At 39.8% G+C, this 24,311-nt stretch overlaps 1 protein-coding gene across 3 annotated transcripts in view; it reads right to left on the bottom strand.

Annotated features, from left to right (window-relative positions):
- Positions 1 to 8,251: 8,251 nt before the first annotated feature.
- The window catches only part of LOC139469319 (neuropeptide FF receptor 2-like), an 87,750-nt gene continuing 71,690 nt past the window's right edge, over positions 8,252 to 24,311 (bottom strand). For 2 of the 3 annotated variants that reach the window (XM_071251457.1, XM_071251455.1), the window contains exons 5-7: positions 20,862 to 20,970; positions 19,294 to 19,336; positions 8,252 to 11,288 (exon numbers count right to left, since the gene is read on the bottom strand). In XM_071251457.1, the coding sequence (XP_071107558.1) occupies positions 11,222 to 11,288; positions 19,294 to 19,336; positions 20,862 to 20,970 (219 nt within the window). In that variant the 3' untranslated portion in view covers positions 8,252 to 11,221. The remainder of the gene's footprint in view (positions 11,289 to 19,293; positions 19,337 to 20,861; positions 20,971 to 24,311) is intronic. The other variant, XM_071251458.1, reaches the window with a different exon arrangement.

Genomic DNA, 24,311 nt, shown 5'->3' with positions numbered 1-24,311 from the left:
CATCTGACATCTCCTCCCCAGAAAGGAGATCAGGTTTACCTTTCAACTACGAATATATAATCCGGGGCCTGGAACGTCAGTAAATGCATCTCATACTTGTTGTGTCTCTGGCATAATTGTTCCACCTGACCAAGAGTCCCGCAAAATCAGTCTTGGGTTTCAATGGTCTGAACTTGGACCCTGTGGAATATGTTGAGAGGTTCATGCATCTTCTGTTGGTGAATATGTTTGACACTCAAGCCTGTTGTGTCTCTTGTGAGCATATTTGGTATTTATACCAACCACCTTGAGGGAACTTTGTTTGGATACATTGAAGTCCTGTGTCAAATGTTTGGTTGAGTAAATACGGTACTTGTTTGAGGTCCATTGTCTGTCATCTTGAGTCTTTCCCCATTCAGTCTACTTTGAAATTGCAACCATGGTCCTGGTTTCGTTTCATTGTTGAGTGTGCAAACAATCTCCAGCAGTGCAATCGCCATGCCACATTCGGCGTATTATCATCTTGTGGGACGCTGTTCCATGCTCAAGATTCTCGTCAAACACCACACCAGTGACATGTACCACGTTCCCTTCTCAACTTTATGTCAATGCGTTTGGTCAAGTATATATCCTATACTCTATGTGTACATATCTACAGGTGTGCTGGTTTTCCGTGGATGTTGTTTAGCTCTTGCTTCATTAACAATACCTGCTATTCACTTCCTTTTTTGTTTTGAACAATCTTTTCCAAAATTACTGGCATGGAGGTCAAACACAAACGTATCACAACACCTCTCATCACGCACTACGGCAGGTACACATTGGCTACCTGTATATCTGACTTTGATCTCCAAGTAGTGTACAGTTCAAATGCCAGTTAATTAGTGTTCCATAACCTACGTAAAAGCTTTTCCATCCATACCCATGGTTCAATAGAAATCTATGGTTCATTTTTTTATCTAATGAACTGTAAATACTCTGGCATCTGGGAGATGCTATTTCAAGGTTTAAGTTGTAATACGTAAGCGTTTCAGCATTCTGTGTTTTCTCAAAGATATCTAGATCTATCGTTGCTTTTGAATTTATTTGCAACGCTTTCCTTGAGGTTTCGTATCACAACAAGGTCCTTGAGGTTAAAACCATGATGTTCGGCCTTCTGTTTTCTATATTCTAAGTAGATCAAAAACAAAATATTGGAGCAACTGAATGGTAGGCACTTTTTCAGACTAAGGTTTATCTGCTCGTCACATTGATGTATCCATCAATCTCTTTAACATCCTGTTTGTCATTCGGAATTGGTCATGACAAACGTTCACAATGATGTTCAACGTGTTATATTATGACGAACACATATATCACTGCAAATGTTTGGCCGATAGTGGAAATCGAAAATGAATTGTTGTATTTCGAATTTCCATCGTCTCTATCGACTGCGTAAAACACTCGCCATCAATTTTGTTAAATGATTTACATGTTACAGTTTGAGCGATATTCAGAACAATCTAACATACTCATATCGAGTTCTGTAATCTCCCCTATTTGCTATCGTTCAAAGCCCTTTCTCAGTAGCATTGATTATAAATAATGTCTTTATGAAAGAAAAAAAAGTCTGAATATCAAACAATTTTTTTCTAATAATTAACACAAGACCCGCTCATAAAAAGCTATGCATTAAAGATGTGAAATATAGTATATTTTTGGAGGTTCGAACCACAGATGTTGCTGCATCGTGCTGGTAGGATCTTTAAGTCATTCTTGATATCATACAATGTGTGCGTGCATGACTCGTGCTAATCTGTTTCGACGATGTTTTTCGATTCTCAAGAACATTGATGCGTGGGATAAAGCAAGACTCCAAAGTTATGCTTTGCAACGTAAGACTCGGGGTTTTTACACCCCCAAGTATAACACAGGAGGAGTGCTTTATCTAGATAAGACATCGTGAAAAAACACATATGGCAAAATAAATTGAGAAGATATATTACATAAATAAACAAATATTGGCTAGTTTATTATATAGGAATGGACGCAATCGGCTCCTACTCAATTTCGCACGTGCAAACATATGCTTCTAATGAGAAAATTAGAAAAAAGACAACGTAGCCCTATCGTCAATTACAATAGAAGGCAATTAGTATTTTTATGAAATAATTAACATGCGATTGCACCTTTCAGTTTATGGTCAGTTTACAAGAACAAAAAAAACAACAACTTTCATTACATATTCGAAATATACTCGCAAAAAGTAGGGGATAATAAAATATAAATGTCAATACTAAGTAATAGAACAAAGATAAGTGTTGACGACAAACATCCCATGCAAGAACATTTCTGCCTGTAGCGCCACACACGTGCGTAGGGTTTCAGTATCAATTTTGACACTTTCAATGATCTTATTGATCTTATTTTGGTCAATCCTTTTGATTTTTCTTATCATACAGTTATGTGCTTGATTTCATTCCTTGTTGGCGTATGAACTAGCCGTGCGCCGCCTGCAACGCGCGGAGCTTGTGCTGGCTGTCGGCAAGCTGGAAACTGGCAGAAGTCAGTGTCCAGTGGCCTTTACGTCCAATGTATCACAGTCTGTGACAAGCAGACTATGGAATAGATACATGTACCAACAAAACCAAACTGTTCACGATCGACCCCCGTTCAGGGCGTCCCAGGTCAACGACAAGAGTACTGGATCGATTGATCCGAAACCAGACTCCACGAAATGGAGTTCAACGGCGAATCAAACTGCTGCAAACTTTCATCAGGCTACTGGAGTATGAGTTACGATCAGACGATTAGAAATCGTCTACATGCAGCTCATCTTCACGTGTTGTGACGACCCTTACAAATCGCCATAATTCCAATAGACCTCAATGGTGTACACAACGTCGAAACTGAAGTAATTGTCGTTGGTCATGTGTCACGTTTTCGGATGAGTTCCGATTCACTTGATAGTCGTTGTCGAGTCTGGCGACGTCGAAATGAACGTTAACGTCAACCAGAGATCTCATGACAGATTTGGCTGTTTGGTTATGGTGTGGAGTTGCATCGCTATTGACCGGACCCCACTAGATAAGGAATATTCACTCAACAGTACAATCGGGACAACATACTTACACCCTTTGTTGTCCCGTTTGCAAGGCGTGTCGGTCCCATTGAACACGTCAGGGACAATAAGAAGACGTGTGCGTCAACTTCAAAGGCCGTCGACCACGTTGGCGCTGTAAGAGGAGTAGGACAGATTCCCTCAAATCGCCACTGGAAGACTCATACACGGTATGCCTCGTCGAGTGAATGAATGTCTGACAAGTGGTGGCGGTATTATGCACTACTGATGAAAAAACCGTCAACTTTGAAATTTACCATCTTACCCTTGTCTTTCATGATCGTTGGCGGTCATAACATCTACTGTCGTACTTCACCGGGTGTGATGTGTTCCCAATTAGTTCATTATTATCATATAACCATCATTAGAAACTGATATCTCTTACAATTTTGGAAAATTTGAGTTATTTCCTAGTATCCCCTATCTTTTTGACTGTATTAATTTTTGATATTGCCAAAGCATTAATTTAGTGCCCGAAATGGTAGCGAGCTCGGAATCAAAAACAACATGCCATGCTGTATTCGGGTTCCAATTAAAGGATAGGGAACTATTTTAGGAAACATATAGCATGTTACTGAGGTAACAGAGGTCAGGTTAATAAACTTAGCCTCCCGCTTATCAGCAGATATATACTCTGTGGCCGATGCACAATGAGACACAGACTGAAAGTCCGTCCATGATATCAATGTGCATACAAAACAATAGACGCAAGTCACCCTAGTAGCATACATGTGTTCTTAACTGTCCACTAGTAAGGATGGTCAGTGGGTAGGTGAGGTGAGGTGAGATGGGGTTTAACGTAGCGTCCAAGATTGTTGCACTTATGTAGCGACGTGCATGCACGTGTGTGTGTGTGTGTGGCTGCTTGTTCTAGTCAGGACTGATGCCGATTTATAGCCTTAACTCACTGAGATACCAAGCCGCAGGTTTACATGAATACACCACTCAGACACAGTATACTGACTCCGAGCCGACCAGTCCTTGTTTTAGCCCCGTAATGCCGAGCGCCAGACAGGGTACCAACAAGTACCATTTTTAATGTCGTTCGGTATGACGAGGCCGGTGATCGAACCCCAGACATTCCGCTCTCCGGGCGGACGCTCTACCACTAGATCACGGATGCGGTCCTCAGTGGGTAGGTGCAATGCGGGTACTGCTGCAACTCTTCCAGAGGAATAGGACATGTCATCTCAGACTTAATCTGTCGAGATAACATTACCAGTTAAACACATTTAATTCCAATTGATTCATAAGATCGCATGAATGTCATTTTGTTTTCTTATTATGAAAGATATGCTCTGAATATATAGATATGACTGCATATTTTGTTATTCCCTTGGTCTGATACAATTGACAACATTCGGCAGGATCCCACAAATGTCACTGTATCGAACCTCGGCCAACTAGAATATAAGTGAGAGAATATATGATCAGTGTTTCTGACCCGTGAATTACCTGGAAACGCTTGCTTGGTGCTTTACATCGGACATTCACCAACACGTACACCAGGATCGATTCCAATCGATCTGCTCGAACATTTTGATATATATAGGAACCATGTGTCTTTGGATTTCGTTGAGGGTAAACGTTATGGTTATTGATATCCTTTCTTTTACATCGAAGTCATACATTGTGATTTTACTTAATGTTACACGCTTTGATTAAATATATTGTCAAACTGTTGTAAATTTTACACTAACGTAGGAATGTGTTACACCTAGGTCTGGTATTATAAGACTCATCGGGCCGAACAATTCGAATTCCCCCGTGGCTACAATATGTCAACTCCATTCTTCTTGCCCCACTATGTAATTCATATTATTGCTAGAAACATTGCTTGAAGTGGTTACTCACTCACTCGCCGACATGTTGCTCATGAATATGTCAGTATTCCAGGTACAGGGCTAACTAAAGAGAGTTTATATTACCAATAATAAATATTTCCGTATCCCATAAGCATGTGCTTTCAAAGTGTAAACACACAATGATGTTCCTTGTCTGTATTTTACAGTTTAATACCTTTCCATAAAATGCCCTTTCAAAAGAAACACAATTTTTAATGTCAGAAGGCAAACCGTTAATCGTTGACAGGTCCATAATATGTCTTCTACCAGAACCAGAAGTGTGAAGGAAATGTCTGGGAAGCATGATCCCCCCTCTATAAGTACACCAGGTGCTCTTTATTGAAGATTATTTGTTGTGGTAAACATCTTCACAGACTTCACGTTCAGCTCATATATTACTTAACATCTGGAGATCAGCCATCAGACAGATTTGTGTATCCCCCTCCTGCTGTTAAGGCTGAAACCTCCTCCGTTAGGTCCCAAAGCTGAGTGATCCTTTGATACGTTGTTTCAGACAGGCGGTAGGTAATGGTACTTCTTGTGGGAATCATTTCCATAATGGTCCTATATCTGTAAGACGCCAGACTTAAGTCTTTTCTTTCTGCTAAGCAATCGGGTTTCCAGCATGGTTCCGGCTCACAAGGACGTGAGGATTTTAACTTATCTTCTTTCGTCTGACTGTGTTGATTTTCACCAATTCATACAACTAATTGGCCTTTTAAAGATGATTCGTCGCATGTTTGGTATCAGAACTGTCAGGACAGACGACCTGTCTGGGCATCTGGAGGACCACGGGGCCCTTCATTCCGGAGAGTATGTTAGGTCGCATTACCATAGAAAGTGTTTCTATTGCGTAGTATAAAGATATTGCCGGGAAAATAAATGTATTGAAATATCAAGAAATCCATTACATGTTTGATATACAACATATGTCGTTGTTGCAAACTGTGTGAAAATTAGCGCATGCTCATATGGGGTTTCCAGGGACGAGGGTTTATTACATACTTCAGTGTGAACGAGTGAGTTCTTCTAAAGTTGAGAAAGATTATATTTTCATTGCAGTGATCATAATACTTGTTTTTCACTGCAGTGAATATAACACTTTGACTGATCTACTGACATGCAAGAGTTACCTCCCTGCAAATTGTCTCCATTTGTCATAAATGTCTGGCCCGTATACACCCGTGTAACTGTTGACTTACGTTAGTTTCACATTGACAAGGCAAAATAACGACAGATGGTCATTTATGGAGTTAATATCGCTTCTTGACGTTTGTTATTCTCTTGAAAATGTTTCGTTATAAACTGTAAATCTCTCATTTACTTCGTCAATCGAGACTGTTCTTTACGCAAAGCGCCATTTGTGTTACATGACAAACGTGTATCCCTTCGCTTCCAATTGCGGTCTCGCAGCTTTCAAGAATATTTTTTTGTTGAAGTTGATTTTTTATATAATCATGTGTATCAAAACGCATTTTAGTGACCTTAACTATTTTTCATTACTTTTGCTTATATTTTTTAAGATTTTGCAAAATCGGAACTACTTTTTAAGTCGCAATTACAAGGGGTGGTGAAACGTGTTAGGTAGGGAGAACCTACGTTTCAAAGTTTTACATTTGTAATGAAAACTACACTACACAAAAAAATATATAATAGAATTGGATCTTCCATGTCCCTCTTGAAATATCATGTTTCTCTCCTCTCGCGACGGGGGAAAGAAGATGCTTTTACTCGTGGCTACGCCACTGAAAATATCTCCATTTCCCCGTCACTCGGTGAGAGAAACTTATTTCACTCGACACATGAAATATATCCTCTATATATTTGAACTTGACCTTCACTTACTGACTACAATAGTAAACTTGCATAGAAATAATAGTAGTGTTTCCTTTGTTATGATGGTATATTTAGATTATACGCTATATGTTAGGAAACTCCTATTCAAGTGGGTCATTTCACTTTGATTAATAGCAGAACTAGAATGAAGAAATAAGCGAAATAGAATCAACTGAAACATTTGTGTTCTAATAATTATACATATAGTGTAACCTGAAACCCCCTTCTTCATAATTCATTGCAAATAAATAAAAGGAAAATAAATTAAGGAACAGTTTACATTTTACATATTAATCTGGTTCAAAGGTGTTTAAAACTTATCGGCATTAGTTGGAACTAATAGAAGTCCTGCCATCAGTACACAAAGTATATAAAGTACATATCGTGACAATCAGTACTCAAAGAAATACATACCTTTATAAACTATATATACATATTTAATTTATGATAGCGTGTGTGATATTTTCGTTGGAACATACAATTCCCTGAGAGATATCTTCGAAACACATGCACGATATTTACCAATTAACTGTCGGCTAGCCCTTCCAAATATCAGTTTATCAAAATGTGTCCATTGTCTGCTTGTCTTCTGCATGTGTCTCGGAGGACTCACGCTCTGGTTGAATGGTATTTAGTATATAATGCAGATATCGCTTCTCATTACACCATGGGCCCCGTTGGGATGCCTGAGGAACCCATGCTTGTCGTAAGAGGCGACTGCATGGATCGGGTAGGCAGACACGTCGACTTGGTTGATTGTGTATAATCGGACACCGATGGCATTTGTCGTTCCTCATAATATCAATCATTATTGCAAGCCACCGTCCTATTGCTTTGTGCGGCGTTTAGCAACAAAACAGCAATGTATCAAGGGCGTCCGAGCTAACATTCTTGCAATACATTTAACAAACATAGTTAAAAAAACAAAATAAATAAATAAATAAAACTAAAAAGCGCTGCTTCAGTTTAAATATTGTGAAATTATTTTATCGATAATTCTAACTATGTCCTTCACGCAAGTCAATGAAAACTTTGCGCAAACTACGCGCTTTGCATTCATACCGGACGTAACCATACCTTTATCAGAACAGCGCGTCTCAGTCAGCGTTACTATATTAAATCAGTAGTTATGACGTGAGGTAAAGGGGTCGAGAGCTACCCATTAGTTTCGTCGACAGCTGCGACATTGGACAAATAGCTCACGGACCAACTTCTCTAAGTCAATAGCAGTCACAACCACCTTACAAAGTTGTCAATACTGTGCTCTTCGCCCTCGATTCATAGCGTTAGTTGCCGACATAGGCCATAATGCCATTACCCCACCAGTGAACGACAACAGGCAAATATTCGCCTTGATCCCATCACCCTAAGGGGTGAAACAGAGTTTACTTTCAGAGGGGAAATGGAATTTACTTCAGGGCTGCGATGTGATTCGCTATCAAAGGCAGTAACAGAAAGACACAACTATACTGGTTTTTAAACAGGCATATTATTCATTGACATTTAACCACAATCGTAACAACATTTGCAACTTGAAAGTTCGTTTTCTTTCGTGTAATCAGTTGTCCCATACTGGGTATTCTTCAGAGACGATGAAATCTGGCCATTATGTTATCGAACTACATTCATGATTAGAGTGTGTTCCGCGATAACTTCACATCATCCTAAAACATTGGTGTAGGTTTCTTTTAGTTTCGATTCAAACGGTATGTACTGCTTCTACATGCTCTAAATTTCCGTATTAACACATACATTTTGAAGAATCGTTTCAGTTAAACTGTCAAGATAAATATCAATTATAAATTGAAAATCAGCATTATTCAAAATACATTTATATTACTACATTGATGCATTTAGATAATGGTCTTTACAACAGAATAATGATCCCAGAAACGTTATGATTCATTACACAGGTCGATTAGGGCCATGCTGTCAAACTTACCAGCCCTAACAGAGCAAGTAATCAAGTTGTAAAATGCTTTGGACCTACAATATTTTATTCAGTATTTTAAATTTCAACCCGGATTCTCAGTTCGATACATAATACAATTTAACAGATTCAATAGCCTTAATCTATTTTGAATTGTCATGTTTCGAGTCTGTCAAATTCACATTTACTTGTTTCTCCCATGGTTTGGTATAAACGGCGTGTATAGGCAATGATCAGTCAGCTTTCACTTGACTTGCAATTGTGTTCAGTAAGACCCGATAATCAAGCAATCACAGATGAAATATTCCAATTACCTATTCTCATGAAAATGTATGAGATATTATAACAAGAGGCCACTCTGTATCAGAAGTACAATTAGCACAAGAAACGTTCTCCGAGAAACTCGACTATCGAAAAATATTATAGATGGTCTGTCTAAGCAATATCTGCACAGACAATGCACTACTACACCAGGCTAATTTGCTTATACGATATCAAAGCGATTGGTCATTAGTTCCCAACAATACTGAGGATACAGGATGAACATTTTCCACACAAGTACAAGTCATGGTGAACACCACGGTTACAGTGTTGCAGAGTGCGTGGTGCATGGGACATAAAAATATATCTCACAACATTCGTTAATGATCAAAGCATAAGTTGAACCTAAACATTTGACAACTGATCAATATCCTGTTAATGTCAATATTCAGTTTACATCGTCTGCAAAGACATTCAGGATTAAACGTCCCTGATCACATGATTCATGTCGATCTCAACACTTTGGGAATACTGTTCTATCAAGAGTTCTTTCCGTTCTTCCTTTCGCACAACAATCTATCCAGAATCACAAATCGTGAGATATTGTACACTTTCCAACTCCACTGGTGGCAACTTTAGCATCACAGCTTCCTGATCTGATGAGATTTATAACAATTTAGAGTCTTCGAGGCTTACTGAGACAATCATCGCGGCACTCGCATGCCCATTATCCTTCGCACCAGACCCATTTCTTGCGTTTCATTTGCCACAATATCCGGGAGTTCAGGAACTTTCAATGAGTGGGCAAATGCATTGCAGCAGTAATGGATCGTAGTGGGGTATTTATACCGAAAACCTCTGCATCATCATGTTGGTTTTATGTACAGGATGCAGTTTATGTGACGTACAAATATATCACGATCAGGTAGTTCGTGGTAAAATCACCTGACCAAATTGGTTCTTGCACAAACTGTACAATGGACAGATGATATCCTCAATGCTGTTCTAGTATGCACAACAATAAAAAGAAATTCAGCCACTAAACCATATTTTCCGTCATCCCACAAAACACAACACAGTGTGCTCAGATGACAGACGATGTAGTGTATCTTTTAACTACACAGTTGTGCTAGGCTAAACATACAAGTCATACGATACCAGGATCACGTTCTTATACACATGTAAGTTGGTACTGATACAAGCATTTTATATAATGGACATCCAAATAGTATACTCTCCATTTTGTCTGAAGATCAGAAAATATAACTATTCAATATTACAAATTTCTAAAAAACAACGCAATTTTGAATAGATTTAAAACAATGTGACATGATATATTCAATGTTATATATGGCTATAGAACAGGTGTGTAGAGTTAAACCCTATGATATGTTGTTGTGTGCCTGCGGAGCGTCCGCCGACAGCTGATCTTCAGATGATCCTAGCAGTCCGACCATTACTGCCATGCTGGTAGGAATAATTGGTACAAAGTGTACATTATAGTCTCATTGGCCTCTTGATATGGACAGATGGCATTGGTGTGCAGATACAGCGCTTCTCACTTCCTACTTAGTCATCAACCACTTCACTACACAGCAGAAAGACAGTTGATGTAAATCAGAGAGTCTGTCATCGCACGGTGAATGTTTTTCGATAATTAAATCACACAGGGCAACGATTCGGTTAAAGGATACCTTGTGATATTCAGATCACAACAAACAACAACGTTGCCGTCGCCTTCATAAAATCTAAATTTAGGACTACCAGCTTTGTATGAAGCCATTCTGTATATTGAATAGATCTTCAGATCCATAGGTCATTTCATGTTTATCTCTGAATAACGTGATTCGTTTTCTCCAGTTGAAATATACTTGATCTATTTCAGTGTCAGTCTTTCGTGAGGGTTGATAATTTAAAGCAAGTGGATCCACCAAAGAGGCATATGATTAAAGGAAGGTCTGCAACAGTCTATGGCGTACATCACGACTCGCGGACGACTGTGTTACGACTGTGTTACTCCTGTCGTGGTATAATATGAGAACCCGTTCAAATCTACTTTAACATGAGTCGAGATAGTTGCTGATAACATTGATAAGCCGTCTTGGTGTCTGTCTTGAAGTAGATTGCCTTGATTGGGTAGACAACTGAGCAACCTTTCGTTGCAACACAAGCAAGTGTGTCCAACGACCTCCACTGTATGGCTGCAGACGGATCCCAACCTGGAGTTGAACGCACTACACTTTAGTGATGTTTGTGGAGCTTTGGAAGGAGTCAACCCGAGATACCATTGTGTTGTAACGATTCTTCCGCTCGATGCTTCGGAAAAGAAGTTGAAATCCTGTAATGAAATTATATGATTATTAAGATATGTAGTGAAATAGATATATTTGACGCCATATGCCAGTGGTACATGACAAAGCTTTGAAACTAAATTAATTCGATAATCCATGTAATCATCCCTGCTGAATCACGCCATGGTAGGCTTATACCGACAAGATTAACGTGATGTATTTAGGATGACCCTAGGTCTTCTAGTTTGTAACAGACAATGCACGTGTAAAAACAGTTGAATGATGTTTGACGTGAATGTATGCAGGGTTCCTCTTACCATTACGTTTAAACTTAAATAGAATTTAAATAAAACAAACATAGTACCGTCTATTTAACATCAAAACATGGACATTCACAAAATAGTTTCATGAAAACAATTTATCAAGGTAAAGCAAAAGATATTTCCAATTTCTTATTCACATTGGTAATATCCATATGTCTTTATAAATTATACATGTAACGACGTGCTACTAACTGTATACACAAACTAGGGTCACAATACCCTCACCGACCTATGCAATTACGTAAATATTAACCTTTTCATGACTCCATATCCATGACATGTCCGACGCGTACGTTGTCAATGGTTAATAAATCGATGTGTGTGGATATTTTTGTCGAGACATCTTGGCGAGACAAAGGGCTATATCTATTTAACATTGTAAATGTCGGATGTACATACATTCATCGTTTACACACTACAACATACACATATTAATGACGTTTGTTGATACTGTGAAGGTTTTCCTTGACGACAGAATTTGCTGGTATGCGTTTTGTAACAGGCACGATTACCATAATGTCATCACGCCAAATTCGGACGAATGTGCAGAACTGGAACGCCCAGTAAACAAATTGGAAAAAGAACAGAATGGAATTTTAGGTTGGGCAGCTTCCAGTGTTTGGATCCCAGACATTCAAGTCCCAGAGCCTGCTGGAGCACCGAGCTTGTGATTGCAATGCCTACTGAGTACGAATAACTTGGATGAGTGACCTGTCAAAGCGGGAAGAGTTATCGAGTCAGTTGGGTTTTACGCGTACGCCGCTTCTAGAATTATTCCAACAGTATCAAGGCGAAGGATATCAGGAAAGGGCTTCGCACATTGTACCAATGTGGGGAGTCGAACCCGGGCCTTTTGGCTTGACGAGCGAACGTTTTCACCACCCAAAGCCACTCAAGATGGCAAGACCAAATCCCAGCCGTTACCCGATCGTGTGTTGTTGTACCACGCTCGGATCATGTGGGAATGCTTACATTAATATACTTCCTACCAAAGGTTAGATGTTTCACATAACTGATTTAATAGGGGATGTGTAGATTGCAGTGTCAATTTCTTTTTTGTTTTCGTTATATGACGATTCAAATTAGAATCATATCCACAGACATTACATACTGCATCAAAGCTTTCACATTTAATAAATATGCTGGAAAGGACATGTACCATGCAATGTGATATTATACATTTTTATCACATAATCAAACTCAGAGTAAACGACAATACCGTATTGTATAAGACATCAAACCATAAGTACAGGAGAGCTATACCTTCGCCAGTCTTGTAAAAACAAATTGTAGATATCCGATGTACAATTTTTGTGTAATTCAATCTTTCCCAGCGCTCAGCGTGTAAACTGAACGCTTGAAAGTGTGCTCACATGATGACGCACTTGTAATGGACATGACAGGATAAAACCTGATTAAAAAAAGTTCTCCAACTATTCTTTTCTTTCATAAAAATAATAAAGTTTGTGATCGTGAAGTTTTGTAAGCATGAACACAGTCTCATGTAGCACTGGAAGAAAAAGCAATATTTCCAAACTTGGGAAGAACATGGAAATATTTAGATATAGAACTATTTCTTCCACTGTGGGCTGGTAATGTTTTCACTCAAACAACGGGGTCATCATGCTCTAACCGATTATGTGTGAGGGAAATAGCGTAGTTAATTTTCTCAAAACACGCAGTGTTCCTTCTCCAAGCTGTCGACAGTTTTCTATCTCAAGTGGTTAAAACCATTCCAAGGCATGTGATTGACTGACTTTATTGACGTTTGAGCGCGTGATAGCACAGGGGATTCTCGGATGTTCGACTGTTTGCGTGTGTGGATATCACCTACCCTCGAATCCTTGCATTATATCCATGAAAATCGAAATTGAAATCAAATATGTGATGTGCGAAGTTCAAGATGTTTCATTTCGGTTTTGCAGGTTTGAGAAAGAAAAGAGGTTGTAAATTGACCATGGACAGTATAGCTTGATTGAAATATTGCAATTGTATACCTGCAAGAACAGTTTGCCGAAATTGACAACTTGGACATTGCTTCTTAAACTAGCGGAAAAAGTAACTGTGCTTTATATAAAGTAGTTTAGATGTAATGTGAGTAAAATTAACATTATAATATTGGTCATTCGTCTGATCAATGCTTTATCAAAACACATTCATTGACAAAACCGGTACCCTGTAGCTGGTACGGGAGACAGCGACACGCCCTAAAAGAGTGGTGTAACAACTCAATTAACTATGTCAATATCGGTGTGACCATCATTTGCATTGATATTGGCGAGGCAGCTGAGGTCCATTGAAGACACAAGATTATTGAAATCACCATGAGGTTATGGTTCCAAATGCCAGCCAAAGATTGGCTCAACTGAGCTGGCATTACCGACTGGCTCTGGTTCTAGCGTAGGCGCCGTTCTATGATATCCCAGATATGTTCCATGAGGCCTGGAGAAACAGCCGGCAATGGCAGTACAGCAATGTTATGCTGACTCAAAAAGTCGTTTGGGCGGGTATTATCCTTCTGCAACGTCACGTTCCGTCATTGCATTTGCACAAAGAGTTGAATATGTTCTCGAATGATCTCGTCCCGGTATCGTACGTCATTCAAAAATTGCAATTAACATGAAGGCATTTGTTCTAACATGAGTTGTGATGCCATCCCATGCCATTACACTTCCACCCCCAAACTGACGACACTGAGTAACGCAAGCGTCGCTAAAACGTTCTCATGGAAACCTGTAGACCCTTTCACTACCATCAGAGCTGTCAAAATAACTCCTCTTCTGTGAACAGTATACTGGCACAGACTTGTCTTCTGAAGCTAGATGCTGTTTACACTGCGTAACGATGACGTGGAAGCAAACTTGGGCGTATCGCGGGGCTTGATGTTGTGCTCCCTTAAACTGTTGCGTACGGTTCTACCAATGACTGGTTTCAAGCCAGGAATTGTCCGAGCTGTTCATGTGACAGTTTGGTGTCGAATATGGTTGTCTTGTTGACGTGACGTCACACGTGGGCGACCGGCCTGTGGTAAGTCATGAGTGTTACCTTGCTGTAGATTCAAAGATATGCAAAGAGATAATATTGTGTTTCGATAAACACTGAAATGTCTTGTAACTTCGTTTTGCGCCATTCTTGCTTGCAGCGCATAGACGCTGATTTTCCGCAAGCCGTGGCATTGCGTTAGCGTTATTTACTGTTAAACAAAAGTGTTTTGTGATGAACTGACGGCTGAACCAAAAATCACATTAAAACATCACATGTGTGAATATCATGCTTCCAAAAATTTGAATAAAGTGAGTGAATGAGTGTGTTGGGTTTAACACCGCTTTTAACAGTACTCCAGGTATATCGCGGCGTGTCAGCTTAATGTGGGAGGAAAGTCCGAAGTGATGCAGGCCTCAGACGTTTACTACTTCCGTGAAACCCACGAGCACGGGTATGGTGTTGACAAACCTAGAAACATAGTGCGTTTCTGGCGTGCCCAAGGGACGCAACTCTGCACAGCGAATGGCGGTGCCTTTGACGACTGGGCCATCAGTGCCCTCTGTGAATAAAGATCTTTTGGTCGATGAATATTCATGAATATGTATCGAAAGATATATTATTTAAGTTCAGAATGTTTTTTTCTTCGTGCACTTAATATGAAACACAGTTACTTTTTTCCGTTAGTATATATTGCAACTTCATGTTTGGGGAGATTCCGTAGCCAATAATCAGTGCATTTCTTGTGGACTCGTGAGTAATGGGGTTTTACACAACTTTGAACAGCACTTCATAAATGGGCACACTTAATGATGACACTCGATACCTTTGAAAAACATTTTCTTAATTAACTCACGGTGGTGAGGTCACACCTCCCAACACCAACCTCTGTCTCAGTACACAATCACAGCAAAAGGATTATTTATGTAGATACTGAGTGAAACGATTGAGTTACTTTTAACGCACTTGTCAACATTTGCTTCGATTTTGGATTCGATTTGGCATTAACATAAGTTCACAAGATTGAATGATACTCTTAATCCTCTCACGACCGGCCATTCCTACCACCGTAGGACCTGTAAGATGATTTGCCTTCCTGCCAAAAGAATAGACACATCGAATCTGTGTAAACCACTGAGGTATTTGACGACTGTTTGTAGTCTCCAGGGCACTGTCCTCTCGCGTTACCAGCTAACACTTGACCCTTGGCCAGATTTGCTTTTATCAAATTTTTATTCACACCCTTGCCCGTTGGTCAATGCGGTCTAGACTCATGTTGACCTTAATTTACAGTGTACATATCTCCAACCGGTCAGTTCAGTTTCGTAGAACGTATATTCAAGTCTAATTAAAACTCACATTAACAAGACATTGAAACTACGGCGTCAACTGCCTCCATAAAATCAGGTAATTGTCACAGGATCAGCTTCATTCATGAAGTGTAGGACACGATCAATACGATATCAATCCTGCATTTAACTATATATTTCTTATGGAATCAGATGCCATTAAATGTAACAATATAGTCTCTATCCCCAAACCTCACAAGAGAACTCAGAAAACTATATTGAAACTGTACGGATTTCGCGTTGATCCACATCTAAGAACTATCTTCAGTGAAAATGTACAAGTCGCCTTTCATTTGTATTATGTTACGTCATGTTTATGCCAACGATGAAAACAGATGCATTATCTGACCACGAGGGACTCACTAGGGGCTTTTGTCAACCTAATTAGGATATTTCCTTTCCATATGCTTGGCTTTCGACTGAGTATTATATAAGCACATATCGCATTATTTCAGCCAAATCAAGAAATTTAAATGTGTTTTTATTTCCAAACAGAATGCATAGTTTTTTTTATAATGAAATTTGATTAGATGATTGTGGAAAATCCCTGTAATTGTGACGACTATACTTTGATCATTTATATCTTATACATCGCGCCACTCATGGCTCTTTCTTTTTTCAATACCCTGAAATAGTTGTTCAAACTGATCTTTACCTGAATTCGAAACAATCTAATAATAATTTGTTTTACATATATGCATGTATTTCAATAACTGCAACAAAAAAATACACATGCATGCAACTAGATGCAACTAGACACATGTTGATATACTCGAACACAACGAAATACTACTCCATGACGTTTTAGACATGCAGAACGTCAAACGCCTTTCGGAAAAAAAACCCATTAAAGAGATACTTGGCTCCCAAGATTTTGATGATTAATTCAATTCTTCATGCAGTGTTTTAAACTTCCACGTGAAGTTGTCTCTACGTGAATACATTCCATTTTCACCTTTTAAACAATGATTAAAAGTATCCATTTTGGACCCGTGCCTTTAATTCTGAATAAAACTATCTGACTGTGTGTATGTTGTATGACTGTCCCATTTACATTGATAAATGCTTTAAAGATGTCATTTTTAATCAAGGATTTGAATAGTGACCAAACTGTGGAGCATTGTCCCTCTTTAAGTAGGAAATATATATGCATGCAGAGGAACACAACATGGTCACACAAGTAAAGCAAAACAGTATAAACGAATAACGTCGTCAAACATAAGAAGACCATGACGTCGTGGTCGTGACCATGGCAGTGTATATATTCTTCTTAACTCCTGATACGGATACTGTGTTAGCTCGCATGCTTGCGAAATTCCAAGACGAGAAGGTACAAAAATGTTTACTTTGGTATATCATTGCTTGAAATGAAGCATGTCATGCTCACATCGCATCTTATCCCAACGACTAGTCAGATGTATCCCCTCACCTGGACACTCAGAAAACCCCTATCAAAGTATATGTGACACTTAGTATATTTATCTCGTTTCACGTGTTATGCCTGTTATGCATGGGAACAGCTGGACCAGACAGGTACGCACCGTCCAGACGGGAAGAGTAAGCTTGACGTGTATGGCCTATCTGTATGGTAATGTACTTCACTACATTATGTTATTGGCAACGGAAGCCTACACATCAGCATGCGTAAATACCTACACCAGCAACTGTCAAAAACGCTACCATGACCTGTCAGCAGCATTTGTTAATTATGCTGAGTGAACTACCAAAGAAATGTTTGGGCTGAGGCATTAAATCTGTTCCCACTTTGTTATTTTTCCGACGTTGACGTTTTTATAATATATTTGAATCTTCTTGACAATTAACGAGGAAATCGGGTTGTTATTAATTACATGTATTTCAACATCCGGATTTACACTAATTCATTTCGTTTGTAGCTATCAGTTACATAGTGTATTCTTTGCCACGCGGATGACACGCGGTCATGTGCACTTCACACTAGTATGCCACGTTAAGCAACGTATGACGCATGTAGTGTTGACAGTTTGACTCCCTACAGTTTCTGGGGCTTCGGTCATGAAACACTTGTTACATGGGGCGTCTCCATAAGCAAGAGGCTTGTTCGAAATATGCCTCTGTCCGCCTATCAGTGATTGGGTACTGGGTAGGATGACATGATGACGGTAAACCTTCTAGCGCCTCTTAAGGCAACTTGGATTGTGTACCAGGGAGCTGGCCCATTGACCGGGGTTATAATTATTACACATGGAGTGCTGTATAAATCCAAATTATAATTATTAGTAGTAGTAGTTGTATTTCTAGTAATAGTAGTAGTAGTAGTAGTAGTAGTGAGTGAGTGAGTGAATGAGTATGGTTTTACGCCGCTTTTAGCAATTTTCAAGCAATATCACGGCGGGGAACACCAGAAATGGGCTTCATACATTGTACCCGGGAATCGAACCCGGCTTTACGGCGTGACGAGCGAACACTTTAACCACTAGGCTACCCGACCGCCCCAGTAGTAGTAGTAATAGTTATTGTTGTTGTTGTTGTTATGTTTTAAAGGTGATTATGATCCACAGACACAAACGGACAAAACATAACAGCAAGCCATGATAATAAAAATGTGAAAGCATGCACCCCCTACCAAAACTGCAACTTCTAATTTTGAATAATGAAATGCTTCTCGGTTGAATTTACTCAAGGTAGTGTGATACATCATATTACACAGCTTAATGAAGTGTACATTTTGTAGATGTGGTGCGAGTATTAGTGAAAATAAAACTCCAACACAACGAACATGAATGTAACAATGGCCGTTCGAAACAGGAAATGAAAGAAAGGACAAAGCTTCTGACATGGTCAAATTGAATTGAAAACCTTTTTTGAAAACATGCAAACACATTAAGGATCCAACATGCTGCTATTAACTGTTTATGACAAACAATTATCCGGAAATATTGTCACGATAAAAAGAACCGTGCTACACAATTTTCATTTTAAAACACCTGGGCCACAAACATGTCATATTGCACTAAGATAAACGTGCACATGTAACGCATGGCCTTTCGTTGCAAATACATTATTATATTCATGAGCGCTTGCTGGTATATTGTTTTGCCCAGGTGTTTAACTGATAAGTAGTAAAGCAATCTGCATTGATTTGGTTTCGCTGTTGCAGGATCGATGATGTTTTTTTGTCGTTTTAATGTGGTGCTATGCTGGGATAGACGCAATGTCCATTTTACCAATTGGCTTCGAAAGTGGCGATAATTATACCAGGTGTGTAATATACATACTAGTACATGAAATACAGCTTAGGAACGATTTCTATAAAGTGTGTGTACCAAGTTATTATTCAACCGAGAAACAGATGGGCACTCTGGCGACTATAATATCAGTATAAATACTAGACAGGTTTAGAAGACGCCTTGATTTACCTAATAAAATCTGTCTTCTTTTTCTCTCCTCCTTTGCACCATACTTCAAAAGAAAATATCTTAACGTCATTTCACTTCAAGTATTTACTCACTGTGGAGTAAACGCTCAATTCTATTCATCAACGAAACATAATATGTGATTGATAATTGTTTCCGAGAACTTCACGATTTGAATAGGTAAAATTAATTTTGCCTATTCCGTAGCTTTTGAAAACAAAATGTGATACAAATCTCCTCCATTTCAGAGAAAGAATTCGTATCTGACCGAAATATTCCTGTCACTGCCAACAAAATACCACCCCCAGAAATTGAAATAGTCAGTATCATGTTTTGGTAATATATATATCATATAATGTATCATAAATAATAATTACGCCAGTGAATAATAAAGAAAACAAATAAAGCAATGTTAACCCAGCGACCATCAACAGCTGGTGCAATATACATATAATATTTTCAAATATATTTTTAGGTAAAAGTAGCAGTAGTTTAGACAGATATGCACAAGCTAAACCATAGAGAAATGTGAGGTACATGTGACACAGCAGCCATGCATGAACGCGGAATGCAATAACAGAATGCCATGTTAGCTTGCAATGCATAACGTGCCCAACACAGTTGTTATCTTGCATGCGCTTCATCCATGCATGTTCCATTTCTTTATCAGTATCATAATTTCATCTTCTGTTTCACCCTTGCACTCTGTCAATAATGGGCTTTTGCTCTCTAGTGTGAAATTAAGCAGCCACGATTAGATTTATACCATCCTTTCAATCCTCTACTTTACGAACGCATCGCACATGATGGAACACATAAATGTATATGCACGTCAGCATCTATCAGGAGAAGGCAGGTATTTAAAAAAAGGTTAGTCGTGGATTGTATATTTTCCCATTTTTTCAAAATGGAAGAAGTGTTCTGTCAGTCGCTTTGTGTACAGCGCACTGGGTCAACGCGTCTAACCGTTCTTGAACAAACAGACACACAGGTAACCTGACCAGTTTTGGCTGCAAGGGCATTACATCGTCGTCAATATTTCACAGGTTTTTATGTACATACTTTCCTCATTCTCCAGTGATTCCATACGACCGCTCTGCGGGGTGGTCGCTATTTTTAACCAACGAATCAAGTTACGGCCTGGTTCCAATAAGAGGGAAAAAAGCAACTGCTCCGACCAATGAGCGCTCTGATAACATCTCACAAACGGCAATATTTCTCTTGCAATATGAGCCACAGCCTTGCGGCAATCTACTCTACACATTGCTCCAATGTCAGGCAGCGGTAGGGGTTGCAGGTAATTTATGCACGGGGTTGAGCTCATTTGATTTTCGTGGGCTGTACACGGCCTCATTTCATCACCTGACTGACAAAAGAAAAGCGTCACAAGTACATCGTATATCTGCTGTATGTGTGCACGGGTAATGCACGGCTTATACAAACACGTGAAGTATTGACGATGGCGTTGCAGCACCGAATCTGTGAGTGCAGCTGCATAACAAGACTGGGGACGATGATGTGTAGACTACAACAATGTGCAGCTATTGCGCCGCGGCGATGCAAATACCTACCCTTCTTAAAGTTGTCGTTGAAGCCAGCGTAAATCATGGGGTTGATAGCGCTGTTAACATGAGCCAGGTAGCGGGAAAAGTACTCAAGTTTAGGATACCATGGCCCGAGCTGAAAGAAACATCACAATGACAGAGATCAAGAATAAAATGACAAGCGTACATTTTTAACCAAATTCATGTATGTTTGTTGCACAACGTAATATTTTACAGACGCCAGACAAACATTTACGTGTCTGTCTCATGTTTAAAAAATAACAACTTTTCACCAATGTTCGGGGCTAAGTATTGTTTTTCGGGTATTTTTCGAAACACAAACACATTGTTTCTAAACTAGAAAGACCAACTGAAAAATGAGTTTGAACCCATCACACATTGTAATCTGTCATTTTATCTGTTTGACCTAAAAGTGGAGTATATGTACTATTTTATTCCAAATGCTTAGGATATGCCGGGCCTAAATCAACCTATCGCAAAACACAAGAAGATTAGTTCAGCCCACGTACAAATTTGAAAGTAAAAACTTTGTGAACAATGGGTAAATCCGATACTTCTTGTTTTGAGAATCTTACGCATTATTTACGCCCCATCAAGAGTTTAGATTAGGTTTGCGTGATTTAGATTGAGTCCTTTATAATTAGTCGTAAGAGGATGTATTTGAGTCCCTTATTCGTTCTGATTATCCTTGGTTTTTCAGTACCATAGCCGTGCTTGTGGGTTTCAAAAAAGTGGTAAACGTCAACGAGCTGCTTCACTTTGAGCATCCAACTTAAGCAGACAAGGCCGTGAAATAATTGAAACAATGCTCAAAGCGAACTGGCACACTCACTCACTCAAACGATTAGGCAAACAAGGTACTTATGCCCGATAAAGGGAATGACGTCACCTGGACCTGAGAGCGAGTGAGTGAGTTGTGTTTTAACGCCGCTTTGAACAGTGTTCCACTGTGTATACAGCGTCAACTTAATGAGGGAGGAAAGCCTGAAGTGAAGCATGTTTTAGACGTTTGCCACTTTTGTGAAAACCAAGAGCACGGGTATGGTGCTGATAAACCTAGAAACATAATCTGGATGAACCAGGAGATAATGGTCCAACAGGAGACTCCAACTAATAAATAATAATAATGTGCATATTTATAATGCACCAAATCCACATCCAAAAGCGTGCTCAAAGCGCTACATTATTACCCCAGTCAATGGATCATTGTGCAGTCATATATCATTCTCATGATCAGTTCCTTGTGGAGTATACAACCAAAGCTGCCCGTAAGTTAACAGTAACATTTATAATCTGATCCTACCGGAAACCATTTAGAGGTATATTTCGAACAAAGTCACTTGCCAAAGGAGCCACAACGTGTGGTATGTGTTTCAGTATGGGATACGACAGAAGCCCAAGAAACTCAGGAGTGAAGCTGCCTAACACGTCAACTATTTAACTGCATGTACTGTACGCGACGAACGTTGTTTAACTTCGCCTGACATGTGAGGGTGGTCGGGTAGCCTAGCGGTTAAAGCGTTCGCTCGTCACGCCGAAGACCCGGGTGTACATTGTGTGAAGCCCATTTGTGGTGTCCCCCGCCGTGATATTGCTGGAATATTGCTAAAAGTGGCGTAAAACCTCACTCACTTGTGACCTGTGTGTTGTCCACACGACCACGTGTCACCACGAAGACAACCACTAAACCGCATCAAGTCCTTGATGGCAAAGGAGGACAATCCGACATGTATCGATGTAACTGGCAGTTCTGGTATCTTGTATTGGTGGGACCGTTAAATCAATGGGCTACCGGCCGGAATGTTTAAATAGAGTGAATATTGTTTTACGCCGCTTTTAACATTATTCCAGCATATATCATGGCAGGGGACACCAGAAATGGGCTTCACACATTGCACCCATAAGGGAACTCGAACCCGGACCTTAGGTGAGGCGAGCGAACGCTTTTACCACCTGACTCTCTCACCGCCATTTAAACAGAAGTATACAAAGAATGTATTATTTTAATAATTGCAATCAATGTCAATGTGGTTTACAACGAAACGGTAGTTTGTAGAATAGTATGTATGTCTCATGATTCAACTTTTCAGATTGGACGAATACATCTTCAACAAGAAGACCGTCCACATTCATTACAATGTCTTTCCTTTCAGCGTCATGTACAGTAACTCAGAGCCTCGGTACTTGTGACTGGGGAAATTACACGAAGAGCGAGGTTGGCACAAGTGTCTCCTGGTGTTCATTATTTGATTCGGCTGGGGTTCGGGTAAGACAATCAGATGGCTTTTACCATATGAGAACCGTACGTGCATAACCGTTTGTAAACTACAAGGTTAATTTTATCTTTGAAATAAGGCACGCGGTTTACACCCTTCGCGCAATACAACCATGATTTAAAGGCTGGTGCGTCTTAAACCTTTACATCTTTTTTAGGGGAGCGAATTTTGGTTAAAAGTGCTTTTAACAGTGTTTCTGTTACGTCGCGGTATGACAGCAGGTAATGGTAAAACCCACTGGCGGGCCGGAGCGTATCCACGGCCTTCAGATCCAGAAAGCTGTTCACAACTCTAGACAGCCTTTCACCACAAAATCACAGTCCCCAAGTCTCGGTTTTGAACATACATTGACTACTTTACTAAAATAGAGATCACAACTGAGAAACAAAAGCAACTGTCAGTTACCTTTGCCCAAGTTTTTCAACAACATAATCATTATGATTGCTTGTCGGAGATAACTGTTTACTCGACTGAAGATCGCTAGGAATGCGGCTCGTGCCGACAAAAATGCCATGCCGGTGTGTTTTGTGTTTTTCTTCGCCACTGAAAGTGACTGCGGAGCTTGCTGCACAATCCCTATTGCCATGGTAAGTCACGCCACATATGCATAAGGTGGCACTGGTGGGCCAGTTGTCTGTGGCGCCACATTTCGCTGTGTTGAGTTGAGTCCCTCAGACGTGTCAGAACCTGTGATCATAAGATCCAATCCAAGATTCTGTTTATGTTCCTAAGTTTATACCCGTGTCCGTATGATTCATCAAAGTGGTAATCGTCTGAGGCCCGTGTCACCTCGTCCTGCCCCGACACATTAATCTGACTCACAGTGATATTATTAACTGCGATATACTGTTTACAGTGGCGTTAAACACTGCTCACTCGCTCACTCACTCACTCCAGATACACAAAACACGGCCCCCGTAGAAATTCCGTGTTAGAATAGGTCCACAGGTCTACCGATGCTGGTCGTAAGAGGCGATTAAATGGATCGGTTGGTCACTCTAAGTGACTTGGTTGTCAGCTTGTTCTCGTACCCCGACGGCGTAGATCGTTGCTCACAATATCGATCACTGGGTTGTCTGGTTCAGATTTTTATGACTTACAGACCGGCGTCATATACCTGGAATATTGCTCATTGCGGCGTTAAACAACAAAATATGGTATGCTAAACAGTGTTAAACCG

The sequence above is a fragment of the Haliotis cracherodii genome, unplaced genomic scaffold (genome assembly GCF_022045235.1).
Source record: "Haliotis cracherodii isolate W230 unplaced genomic scaffold, xgHalCrac1.p SCAF_2, whole genome shotgun sequence".
Classification (NCBI taxonomy): Eukaryota; Metazoa; Mollusca; class Gastropoda; order Lepetellida; family Haliotidae; genus Haliotis; species Haliotis cracherodii.
This window is presented reverse-complemented; position numbering and strand designations above follow the sequence as displayed.